Genomic DNA, 12,208 nt, shown 5'->3' on the forward strand with positions numbered 1-12,208 from the left:
TGTCACTGCGCCTACACTGTCTCATACAGTCTTGAGCGTGGGTTCAGTGCCAAATATGCCTGTTTAACTGGCTATGTGTTTATGACCAGTCTTCGAGGTAAGCTTGTCTGGCAATACGGGAGTCACTATCCCATAGTGAGATACTGAAACGAATGTTGAAAGAGAACTTCAGGTTAAGAAATGAACCCCAGTTCTCTGAAACATGAGTGAGGTATCTCACCAGACCACCCTCCTTGCCTGGGGCGAGGAAGAGGTGTGCTTGCTTAGACTGAAGGAAGTACGTTACGTCACGCTTTTATAGCAGGAGGAAGTCCCTCCTCTGGGAAGCAGACGTCACGTCTGTTTGCTAGTCAAGACTGGCGTAGTGTAAAATAGCTTCTGGCGGACAGCGCGAGGGGTCCCATAGTGAGATACCGAAACGAATGTTAAAAGAGAACCGGGGTTAATTTCTTAACCTAAAGATATGCTGTTTGTCAGGTCAGTACCAAGGAGGTTCTATATGTACCCGATCCGTCCCAGCTGCCCGATCCGTTGTGCATATGCGCGCGCATTGGACCGCTAGGTACGGCAACGCCACTTGGACAAACTTGATACTGCATGTTTTATTGCTGTACTCGCTGCCTAAACATTGAACGTCATGGCTGCTTCCATTGAGAGCTTGCTGGAGGAAATCTCCAGTATTGAAGATCCAATTGAAGAACTGCAAAACCTGAAAACAGCCCTATTATCAATACCCGTCAGCGCGCTGAGGGACTCAGTAAGCGGACGGCGTTTGGACGTGATCTTTTCTCTTTTGAACACTGATGACAGGTTGGTTTTGCACAAAGCTTGTCTAACTTACGCTATCGTTAGCTAATTAACTAGCATTAACTGCTGAGTCAGTCCGCTCTCAGTCTCTGGTGGGTGTTGCTGGGTGTTGGGACAGGCTAACTAAATTGCACTGGATGCCTACTCATCACGTCAGGTCTTTGCTAGTTGCTCTTTGCTAGTCAGTTAGCTAAGTGGCTAATAAGCTATTTGGCTGCATCGCTAAGTCAAACTGTGCTCACAACAACAACGCTCAGTTAGTGAAAAGTTTGTAATGTAAGTTTCTATCACAGGGAGCAGACTGAGCTGTGTGTGGACATCCTTGACCGCATCTTAAAGGCCCTCAGCCCTGTGCACCTGGCCCAAAACTGCAGAGTTGAGCTACAGGGAGGTCTGACCCATCCTAATGAAACTGTCAAGATACTGGCCTTGACACAGGTAGGCCACTCACTCACTCACTCACTCACACACACACATGCACAGTTGTCTGTATAACATTGACCATATCAAACATTAATGTTTTTCTCTGTCAGATTGGTAGAATGGTGGATCACCCCGATGCTGTCACTGAAATCCTCAAGAACCATGACATTCTTCGAGAGGTCATCCACTGCATCAGTGGAGAGAAGATAGCTGTGGCAAAAGAGGTGATGATTAGTGATGATTGATATGTCCGATCAGGCATGTTAGCATGCTTATGAGATTTTATTAAATCTAAGTGCATTGATTGCTTTGTTTTGTAGGCCATTCACTCCCTGTCCAAACTGAGCCACTCCAAGCCCGGTTTAGACACGCTGTTCCGGGGTGACCTGCTGAAAGACATGAAGGATGTGATGGCTACAAGTGACATTGTCAGATACAGAATATATGAGGTATGTTCGAAGATGCCTCTTTTTTGTTTACTGTGTGGCAGTCAACACTTTCCCTCAAGTGAATATGGTCAAAATAATAAATTGCTTAGGCTACAGTAGTGGTGAACAACCTTTTTTGGTACAAGACACATTTTCCTCTATGTTGATGTGATCCACTTTGCTGGCCAAGCAGATTCAGTGAAACACATGCCTCTTCATGACTAGAACTATGCCAGAATGGGGGGCCCAGGATTCATTTATATTAAAGTATTAATTTACGTCAGTTGAGCTTGTAGCCATGCATATGAAGGTGATTGGATGACTGTTGAACTTTGAGTTTTAAGTTTACCCAATTTGTAGCTTTTTCTTTTTATAAAATCCTCCTGCAATCAACTGACGGGCGTTGTAATCAGCTGCTAGATTGCAAAAACTGCAATGCCCATCCGTGGGCCACATTAATCAACACAACAAATATAGGCGTTATTGCTTTTTGCTATGTGCAGCTAGCTTTTTATTTATGGTAGGCAGAGTTCTCAAACAAGAGCGTAATATAATGTCCATCCCCTGGAGACAGCAAGGTGGTCTGGTGTAGAAAACCTGTTGCTCACCGAACGGTGAGCCATGAGTCATCTGACTCATCTGAACAAATGTATGTGTGTGTCTGAGGGGGTTATACCAAGGGAAATTTGTATGTGTACTTAATTGGTTTTAAAAAAAATTATTAATATATACGTAGATACATACATGCATACATGAATACACACATAAAATATCTTTCAAATTGATAAACCAAAAGACTGATTTGCTTTTCTTTCTGTTTGCAGCTGATGGTGGACATCTCATCTGTGTCTGCGGTTTCCCTTGGTTACTGTGCCAACAGCAGCTTCATCTCTCAGTTGCTGGGTGAACTGACAGGAGATGACATACTGATCAGGTAATGAGATGGATCGTACACACACTCAAACACAAATGGGTTGAAAATGTGATCAAACCTGTTAATGTAATAAATTCCTGGATAATGTAGTTAAATATCACATTTTTATATTAACCAGCACTTACTGCTTTGTAAGGTATATTTTTAACTACTGATGTAATAGTAATTAAAACTGCAAGCAGTGATGAGCGGGCCCTCGCCTCTGTGTGCAAGTCGGGGTGTGCTGCAGTCGGGGTGTGCCGCAGTCGGGGTGTGTAGCAGCTGCGGCCTCGTTACTGGACATTGATTGGTCGACGTGGCCCACACCATGAAAATTCCATGTAAATCCAATGACGATTGTCACACAAGGCTTACTTCCTGTCGCCAGTAGGTGGCGCAATGCCTATGACTCCTAATTGGCCTGTAGATGTCCTCAGGCCTGGACTGTCGTCCAGCATGTCAAATCTGGTGCAGATTGGACAATGTACACTCAAGTTCACACAACTTCCTGTTGCCAGTAGTTGGCGCTATGACTGTGACTCCCAATTGGCCTGTATATGTCCTCAGGCCTGGACTCTTGTCCAGCATGTGAAATCTGGTGCAGATTGGACAATGTACACTCAAGTTCACACAACTTCCTGTTGCCAGTAGGTGGCGCTATGACTATAACTGAATATTGGCCTGTAGATGTCCTCAGGCCTGGACTCTTGTCCAGCATGTGAAATCTGGTGCAGATCGGACAGTGTAAACTCAATTTAACACCGCTTCCTGTTTCTTGGCGAAACATCGAAATTCCCCGTTCCGCCATGGCAACGCCGTTCGATGAAAGCTCACAACTAAGCGTCATCAAGGTCCTACGGCTTTTCTGACCACATTTGAGGTGGATCTGGTCAATAACCGAATATCGGTCCTCAGGCCTGGACTCTAGTCAAACGTGTGAAGTTTGGGCCAGATTTGACCACGCACAGTCGCGTTACAACCCACTTCCTGTTTCGTGTCACCAGTAGGTGGCGCAATGCCTATGACTCCTAACTGGCCTGTAGATGTCCTCAGGCCTGGACTCTGGACCAGCATGTGAAATCTGGTGCAGATCGGACAATGTAAACTCAAGTTAACGCAGCTTCCTGTTTCATGGCGAAACATCAAAATTCGCCGTGCCGCCATGGCAACGTCGTTCGACGAAAGCTCCCGATCTTCACCACTGAGCGTCATCAAGGTCCTACGGCTTTTCTGACCACATTTGAGGTGGCTCTGGTCAACCCGCTACGAGAAGCACCGCAAAGTTTAAAACATGGTATTTCCTGTCGCCAGTAGGTGGCGCTATGACTATAACCGAATATCGGCATGTAGATGTGTTCAGGCCGGGACTCTCATCAAACGTGTGAAGTTTGGGCCAGATTTGACCATGTACAGTGGTGTTACAACCCACTTCCTGTTTCGTGGCGAAACAAGGAAATTCGCCGCCTCGCCACGCCCACGCCGTGTGACGAAAACTCAAGCTTTTGATAACTTTTCATCGTCCAGGTCATTTATACACGCTGACCAAGTTTGACGTGGATCCGATCAACCGCCTAGGAGGATTTCGTTAAAGTACGACCCCTGCAAATGGCCAAAAACGCCCAAAAATGTCACAATCAATTCAAAATGGCCGACTTCCTGTTCGTTTTTGGCGCATGGTACCACCAGACTTTTTTTAAAGTCTGGACATGATACACGTGCCTACCAAGTTTCGTAAGTCTAGGACAAACGTACGGCGAGGGATACTCCGTTGAAATGTTGTAGGGGGCGCTATCGAGCCGTTTTGCCACGCCCATGTGCAAGACCCATAAAATATATAATTTTTCACCACTTCTGACGCGTGTGCAAAGTTTCGCAACTTTTCGAGCACGTTTAGGCCCTCAAAAGTGCGATTTTTTTGTCCGACGAAAAATAATTCCACGAACGAAATACAATAGGGCTTCGCACGAGGTCGTGCTCGGGCCCTAATAATGACTAATAATGTAATAATGCACAATAATAAGAAGAATGTAATAACTCAGATTATTACATTATTTGTCAATATTATAATTACATCATCAGTTAAAAATATGTTACACCCCCTTAATAGTAATAATAGCTGGGTACTGTGATGTTACTAGATTATATGGGAATATATTACATTAACAGGTTTAATACATTTTTCAACCCATTTAGAGTGTGATTTTATAAAATTAGTTATTACATTATCCAGAAGTTATTCCATAATCAGTTGCTTGCTACATGTTAACAGAAGTTTGTCTTACTGCCTTTCTCCTGCTTTCACAGTCACTGTCTCACAGTTCCCTGTTAATCTCTTTACCCTTCTACCTGCTGTTAACTGTTGTCTGTTTTTTTTTGCAGAGCCACAGCCATTGAGATGGTGACCAGTTTAGCCCACAGTCAGCATGGCCGACAGTACTTGGCCCAACAAGGCATAATGGACAAGATCTCCAACATGATCAGAGGAGCAGACACTGACCCCTTTTCCTCCCTCTACCTCCCTGGTGAGTCTCTGTAGAAGTTACAGCAACTTCATCCTAATTCTTTCTGCTGTACTCATATGGGAAACAGCTTTTGAAATTTGAATGTGTGTTTATACATAAGAAAAATGTTTTCTCAAATATTGAAACCAGTGGTTGTAAATTGTTCTTCCTTTTGCATTAATCGTAAATATATTCATCAAAGTACTTTTTCTTTACAAGTTATTCAAGGTAGAAAAAACAAAATATCCCCTGGATAGCCAATATCAAGCTAACTTCACTTGGTTTTTACATTTAAGAGGAGAAAACAATAGCTGTCATTGCTAGTCAAGAAAAAGTGAGTCACGCTCCTTACTCAGAACATAACATGTCTTGTGGCTGCATTGCATTATAGACTATTAAAGACTACTGTGGGTGGAGAAATTGGTATCTCTACCTCTTCTACACGTCAGTGTAAAATGGTGAGCTCTTGCTTTTGGTTGTGAAGGACTGACACCAAAACCTGATGTTTACCGCTGACATTTTAGATGATTGAAAATTCTTCTCCTTTTAAAGTCCATGTTAGCTGTCTACATTTGGACAGTTATCCATAGGAATGAGAAAAATGCACCACCAAACAACAAAATGGACCCAGGAATGCAAGGCACATCGCCAATAGCTGATGTTTTAGGGTGGATTTTTCCTACAAGTATGGGGAAATCAAACCATTGACCACAACTACTTTTTGATAAGTGGCATGCTAACAAGAAGGATGTGGCTACACGTCAGAGCTGTGTGTGAATTATTGCTGTGGAATGTATATAACATGTTGCTACAATAGTGTGTGTATGGCAGCAACTATGAGTAGAGGCCATGAGATACCAGGTATTAAACTGAGGAGGCACAAACATTATCTGGAGGTGCAATACACCCTCATGCACCCCGGTGGAACTGTGTCCATCCCTAGTGTGCAAGGGATATGTTTGGTATTCATTTTAGTATGTCCTTGTATGCTGTATTCAGACTTTTATAATGTGAATGTTACTTCTGTAGGTTTGGTGAAGTTCTTTGGGAACCTGGCCATCATGGACAGTCCCCAGCAGGTTTGTGAAACCTACCCAGCCTTCCAGAACAAAGTGTTTGAGATGGCTCTGGACCCAGACCCTGCGATGATCGGGGTTGCTCTGGACACTTTGGGCCTACTTGGATCCACTGTGGAGGGCAAACAGGTCCTGCAGAAAACAGGTTAGTGTGGAACTCTCTATGTCTCTCCACACTTAAAACAGATGTTTAACACGGTTGTAATGAGTTACACAATGTGGTGTATTTGGAAAGAAGCTACAGGCGGTGCAGGATGAGCGTCAGCACCACAGTGTCAACAGAGCCCCCAAAAAAGTCCCCTCTCAAAATGTTGATACTGGCAATAATTATAGCTCAGTTAATTAGATATGGCTCGGGGTATTTTGTGATTTCTCAAGTCTTTGTGACTGATTCTCTCTGTGTGTCATCAGGAGAGAAGTTCAAGGCAGTGTTGTTAAGAATGAACCAGCTGGCCAATTCTGGAGCAACAGAGCTCAGAGTGCGCAGCTTGGAGGCCATCTCACAACTACTCACTCTACAGGTAATAGTCTTATTATTTTAGTGTTTTTTTGTGTCTTTGAATGCCACCTTCCTTTTATGGATCTGTAATGCTGGTGAGGCTTCTACAGTAAACATGTTATATTACAGCCAGAGCAGCAGACCGAAGACCTTTTGGCCCTGACAGAGTCCTGGTTGCACCTTCTGTCTAACCATCCCATGGACATGATCTGCAACATCAGCACACAGCCTTTCCCTGAGCTACACTGTGGGGCTCTGCGCATATTCACTGTGAGTACTGAGCTGCTTCAAAGATCCAAACACATTAGCCTTATTTCCTCCCTGGATTGCTGTCCACTGTGATGACCCTCCCAAAACCTCTAAAGCAACTGTAGAGTCTTAGTTCAAAGTGAAAAAGGAAAGTGGCACCATTGCCTGTCTAATTCTTCAGTGAATGATGGGGCTATCGCAGTCAAAGCCAGAGGGAATTGTACTTCCAGAATACTTCTTAAATTACTTAATTTATGTCCCTCATTTCCCAAGCCTCAACCTAGCATCATGTAACCACTAAATTTAATTCAGTCAGGAACACTCTCGTCATAGATTTAACCATTTATTGCAACAAATGGAAATACAGTTATGCCTGGCGCTGATGGCTCCACTCTTTAGATGCTCTCTGGATTAGCCAAGCAGCATGCTAAACCAAAACAGGGAGCGCAATGCAGAAAACCCCCCCAGGGTATACAAGAGTGGGCCCAAAGCAAGACATTGAATACAATTTTAACCTTTGAGCCATGTTAGGACTCTGAACTAGAAAGGTGGAGGCTGGGGTGGTGGAGGCAAAGCTTTGCCAGCAGCAGCAGAGGTGAGTGAGGCAGCATTGGTGTAGCAAGGATCAGTGTAGAAGGGAGTCATATTTAAATGGACCGCCTCGATGTGAGAATGGGCTGTGATTGGTGTATGACTGATTAGAAACGCTGATTCGATCAGCGGGCTGTCAGCTGATTACAGCTGGGGCGTATGACTTTCGCGTCCTGCATGAACTAACACGATGCTTCGTTTATAGACTGTCTTGTCCATTCTGCCTCACTTCAAAAGGTGAAGATAGGATTTTTCATCTTACAAATGAGTTTACACAAAATGGTTATATCTATCAACATTACACTGCCAATATTTGTTTGTTTCCTTATCAGTAGATAATTGTGTGTGTGTGTGTTTTCCAGGCCATTGCTACCCAGCCATGGGGTCAAAAGTTAATGATCAGTACTCCAGGTTTCATGGAGTTCATTGTGGACCGTTCAACGGGGAAAACTAAGGAGGCCAAGGATGCTAAGTTTGAACTAGTGGGGGCACTTGTGAGTTCGTCGACAGCCGTGGACATATTGGGCAGCCAGCATTACCTGCGTCTGAAGACCTACCTCAGAGAAGGACCTTACTATGTTTCAGCAGTGGCTGCAGTCAGCACAGAAGGAGCGGAATGATTCAAAGCAAACTCAAATACACTTTATGGTTCTCTACTTAATGCTTAAGTAATGGTTAAGTTAATGTAACTAACCATGGGTTAACATATTGTTATGCTCTGCCATGAACAACTAATATGCCACAACAAATACATTCATATTTGATAACAAATACAGAGATAGTGTTAACTAACAGTCTAATTGTTTTTAACTTTGTTAACTTTACTACATCCATGAACAAATATGCTAATGAATGTTCTAATACTTAAGAATTAATCAGATTATTAAAATTACTTGTTGGTTCTCATACAGATTGTCAACATATTGGTGCTTGATCAACTTGGCTCATATGTTAATGACAATTTAAGTCCTTTGGAAGTATTTAGGCACAAATGAGAAATGCATCTTAATTACTTGGTACACCATGGAGTTAGATTGTTAGTTAGTTAGATTGTCTATAATAGAGTCTTCCATTACACACATTACATTTATTAGACTTTTCTGGGAGGACATTCCTAGGGCATATCTGGTCATGTTCAGTCATCTTCATTTATTCTCCATCATGGGCAGAGTCTGTTGATGTTACTAATGTCTATATTCTGAATATTAATGAAACATTAAATGTGAAGAATAACCCCTCCTTAATAGATACAAAGTGGTCATGTGGTCATGGCACTGTTTGCAGAGCTGAAGGTGGTGGTTCTGACACGTCTCCAGATCTCCAGGTCATGTTCCAAAAGGGGAACAGAGTCAGAAAGGCAAGTTAACACATGTTTAGTTGCTGCTTCCTCACCAAGTACTTAAGCAATAATTAAGGAGCCATATGTGAAATGTTACGCTCAGATGTACACTTTCAAACCAGGCCAGCAGTTATACAGAGTGAAGTTCACACAACACCAAACAGGGCTGGACCAAAAATGCAGACTAACCATTTAGACCCATTTTTCCAAACTCATCAGATGTTGATTTTTTTTTTTTTTGTATTGAAAATGTTTTGTTTAACAAATAGAATGAAGGTTTTTATTAAAGAGGATGCAGAGTGACAACAGATGTGTGTGTTTACTTTTCACATTTTGCTGTGTCACTTCCAGTAGAGTTGGTCCCATTAGCCCCCTCAACAAGGGTCAGAGCAAAACATTGGGCCTACATCCTAAACTTACTTCTCCAGACTGTCTGCTTGTCAACAAGTTATCTCCAGTCTTGGGGACCTTGAAAGTTGTCTGGACTGAAATAAATACATTTTTCATGTCATGCTTCAGGAGAGGAAGGCAGAAGTCAGTTCTCTCTCATTCTCTCATGACAACTTCTCTTGTAATATCCTACTTTAAAATGAGGAAAACTCTGTCCTTCTGACTGTCTCTGTCTATCTGCATCCATTTTGCTCCTCAATGGGTTGGCCAATCAATCTGAAACTGCACATGGGCATTGAGCATTGACATAGGCAGGGACTGACGATTTTCAATTTTCAATTTTCCCAAATTTATGCTGTTTATGCGCATTTTTGGCAAGTCTGCACATAGTTGTGGCGCGCGCATCCCCGGGGCTGGACTAGTCTTATAATAAAAAGGAACCTGAGTGTTTCATTGGAAGCTATGCTGTGAGAAACCTAGATGTCAGGTGATACCAGAACACAATGTTTTCCTCTGGTTTAGTTTCTCTCTAGGTTAGCACATGGCATTACCATAAATTAGAGCTATTAATGAAAATTAGAATAATTTAGGGTCCTCCATTTAGCTATGTGTGGACTGTAAATTCCCTACTGGTTATGGATTCTGAAAATGGCAAAGGTCCTTTCTTTGTTTGTGCTGTGATAAACACATAAATACACATATAATTTCTTAAAGAGTGGGGCGAGGAAGCTTTGCAGTCACTGTAAATGATAGTCATCAGTCTTCCACGCACCAGTAAACGAATTATCTGAGCTAGCCTGTCAACAGGAGGGAAGGACTGTCTTAAGTGTGTCTCGTTCAGCGTGTTCTCTTAACACTTGTGGAGAGAGTTTAGCTTCACTTGAATGTTCCTAGCAAACAGCAGCCCACAAGGCCTTTAGTGGCACTTCAGTGTCTTTTCCATGCACTATTAATACCTCTGGGAGCCATATCAATGCAATGCAGTTCACAGAGGAGGCAGGAGTTGTCAATACTTCTCTGAGGAGACAAAGCATCAGTGACATGAAAGCGATGCAGCCTGTGGGGAGTCATGCTACTGTATGAGTGGGAGAACATTGATAGAGGATGTTGAATTGCTTCAAGGGTCAGCAGCAGCTCTGCACCTTCAGGTTTATCAAGGTTTATCCATTGTCGTTGTCGACAACCTTTTTGCTCATCTAGCTGATACTTCCTTGTGATTTGCTCCATTGCGAATTTCCTATTTTTATGGATGTTTTCTTGTGCCCTTAATATACCTGTCTAACTATTGACTCTTGCTCAATTGCTTCCCATTGCAATGGAGTGGGAGCTATACTTATTTCTGTTGTGTCTTTAGACTCTGTTAGTGTCAGCTCCACTCTTTTCTCTGCCTTTCTTTTGGGGATATCATACACTGCTCTATGTTTCCTACTCTGTAACATACACGTGCCAATGCACATATCACACACCCCATATCAATTAACAATGTGAGTCTGTGTCAGCTTTGCCCGGGGAGCTGAAGGACAGTTTATCCAGGTAGGTGTGAGCCATCAAGCCATAGTTGGTCTCTTAACTGTGAGCATTTTCAATCCTCCTACCCTGCGTCGTTCCACTTCCCATCTCCCTTCCCCAACTGTCCCCATCTCCTCACTGGCTATCCCAGCTGAGCTGATAGTGTTAACAGGCAGCGTCGTAGCAGATGTGCTTCTCCCCTGGTAACCTGGCACTGTGGGTTGATGCCACACTAGCCCCTGCTGGATACAAAAACATCAGCTGGTATAGGGCCATGGACTACCGTCGATGCTGCTTACACTTTCCCAATCACATGCTGGGACAGAGCATAGGCTGTTTTGGCACAGTAGTCAGGGAGGTAATCTCGGGATCCAGAGGATGACGCTCATCTCATATCACTCTCTGGATGACCTTCGCTGGAGGTTCTCAGGGTGCACGTGTTTCTCTTCTCGGAGACTCATGGCAGTTTCTCAGGGCAGGCGCATTGACAAACACACCTGACACATCTGTCAGCTGCACAAAGCAGGCCACTGGACAGAGGATCAGCACCTAGCAGAGCTCCAGCACTGTCTTCTCTATCCAGCCATGGAGGGAGGACTATAAACTCATTATGGCCTTTTGTACAGAAAAGTCAGAGAAGAGCGTTTGGTGTCCAGTTTGAACTACCATCCAGGTATCATTGAACAAGGTATATGTTGAAACTATGCTACTTGTTTTCAGCTGCTTTTGATAATGTTCAGTTCTTATTTGAAGTAGTGAGATGATTGATTTATTTGTGCAATATAATGCTATTTGTAAAATTATATATCTTTTTTTTTTTTTTTTTTGTTCTTTGTTATCTCCACTAGAGGGCAACATTTCTGCCTCCCTCAATGGTTCATTAATTTGAAAGCCTCTCAGCCTTTGAGCTCAGTCTTAAAAGTCCTAACCGCTACAACCAGAGACATTACATAGTAGTTAGGCCCGTGGCCACTATACCAAACACATGAAGAGTAACACTTTCATGTGTTCACCATTTGAAATTTGCCATTACTTTCATTAATTTCATTAATAAACCTTATGCATCTAAAATTCATACCAAATGATCCTTCATGGAAGATCAGATACAACCTGATGTCACCTCAGAGGTCAAGGCTTTTGAGATGTGAGAGATCATCTCTGCTCACACACAGGTATGTGCAATGGAAAATTAAATTCAAAGCAGAAATAGAAAAGATGAAACGGCAATTTGCAATTTGAAAGTTAAATCGTAAATATAAAAGTCAAACTGAAAATTCAAACTAAAGATAAAAATAAATGGTTAAGAAAAATCTAGTTACGAAGTTAAATTCAAAGGCTTAAATTCAAAATTAAATTCATATTTGACATTGCTGTTTCAGATTTCCGTTTGGCTTTTCCCATTTGGCATTTTCAATTTTCAAACTGCAAGCTGTACGGTAATAAGTGTGCTGGGCCCTCCCATCATTCAATGTCCGAGGAGGGA

The 12,208-nt window shown here is 42.8% G+C and overlaps 1 protein-coding gene across 2 annotated transcripts; it reads left to right on the forward strand.

Moving 5' to 3' along the window:
- The first annotated feature begins 490 nt into the window (after positions 1-490).
- On the forward strand, positions 491-9,124 carry psmd5 (proteasome 26S subunit, non-ATPase 5). Of its 2 annotated transcripts, XM_071530608.1 has the most exons (10): positions 491-810; positions 1,101-1,245; positions 1,341-1,454; positions 1,551-1,679; positions 2,483-2,592; positions 4,951-5,093; positions 6,102-6,293; positions 6,560-6,669; positions 6,777-6,917; positions 7,850-9,124. In XM_071530608.1, exons 1-10 carry the CDS (start codon positions 638-640, stop codon positions 8,105-8,107), a joined length of 1,515 nt encoding a protein of 504 aa, XP_071386709.1. In that variant the 5' UTR covers positions 491-637; the 3' UTR covers positions 8,108-9,124. The 2 variants fall into 2 exon arrangements, with proteins under 2 accessions (XP_071386709.1, XP_071386710.1); XM_071530609.1 differs by lacking the exon at positions 1,551-1,679.
- The last annotated feature ends 3,084 nt before the right edge of the window (positions 9,125-12,208 follow it).

The sequence above is a fragment of the Centroberyx affinis genome, unplaced genomic scaffold (assembly GCF_046629955.1).
Source record: "Centroberyx affinis isolate AG114_WGS23_722 - 3 ecotype Tasmania unplaced genomic scaffold, CSIRO-AGI_Caff_v1 ptg001948l_1, whole genome shotgun sequence".
NCBI classification, from domain to species: domain Eukaryota; kingdom Metazoa; phylum Chordata; class Actinopteri; order Beryciformes; family Berycidae; genus Centroberyx; species Centroberyx affinis.

Excerpts from the sequence above, each read along its gene's own strand:
- psmd5 (XM_071530608.1), top strand. The coding sequence starts at position 638 with ATGGCTGCTTCCATTGAGAGCTTGCTGGAGGAAATCTCCAGTATTGAA. Across the intron at positions 5,094-6,101 it reads TTCCTCCCTCTACCTCCCTG|GTTTGGTGAAGTTCTTTGGG; the intron begins GTGAGTCTCTGT and ends TTACTTCTGTAG. Across the intron at positions 6,294-6,559 it reads ACAGGTCCTGCAGAAAACAG|GAGAGAAGTTCAAGGCAGTG; the intron begins GTTAGTGTGGAA and ends GTGTGTCATCAG.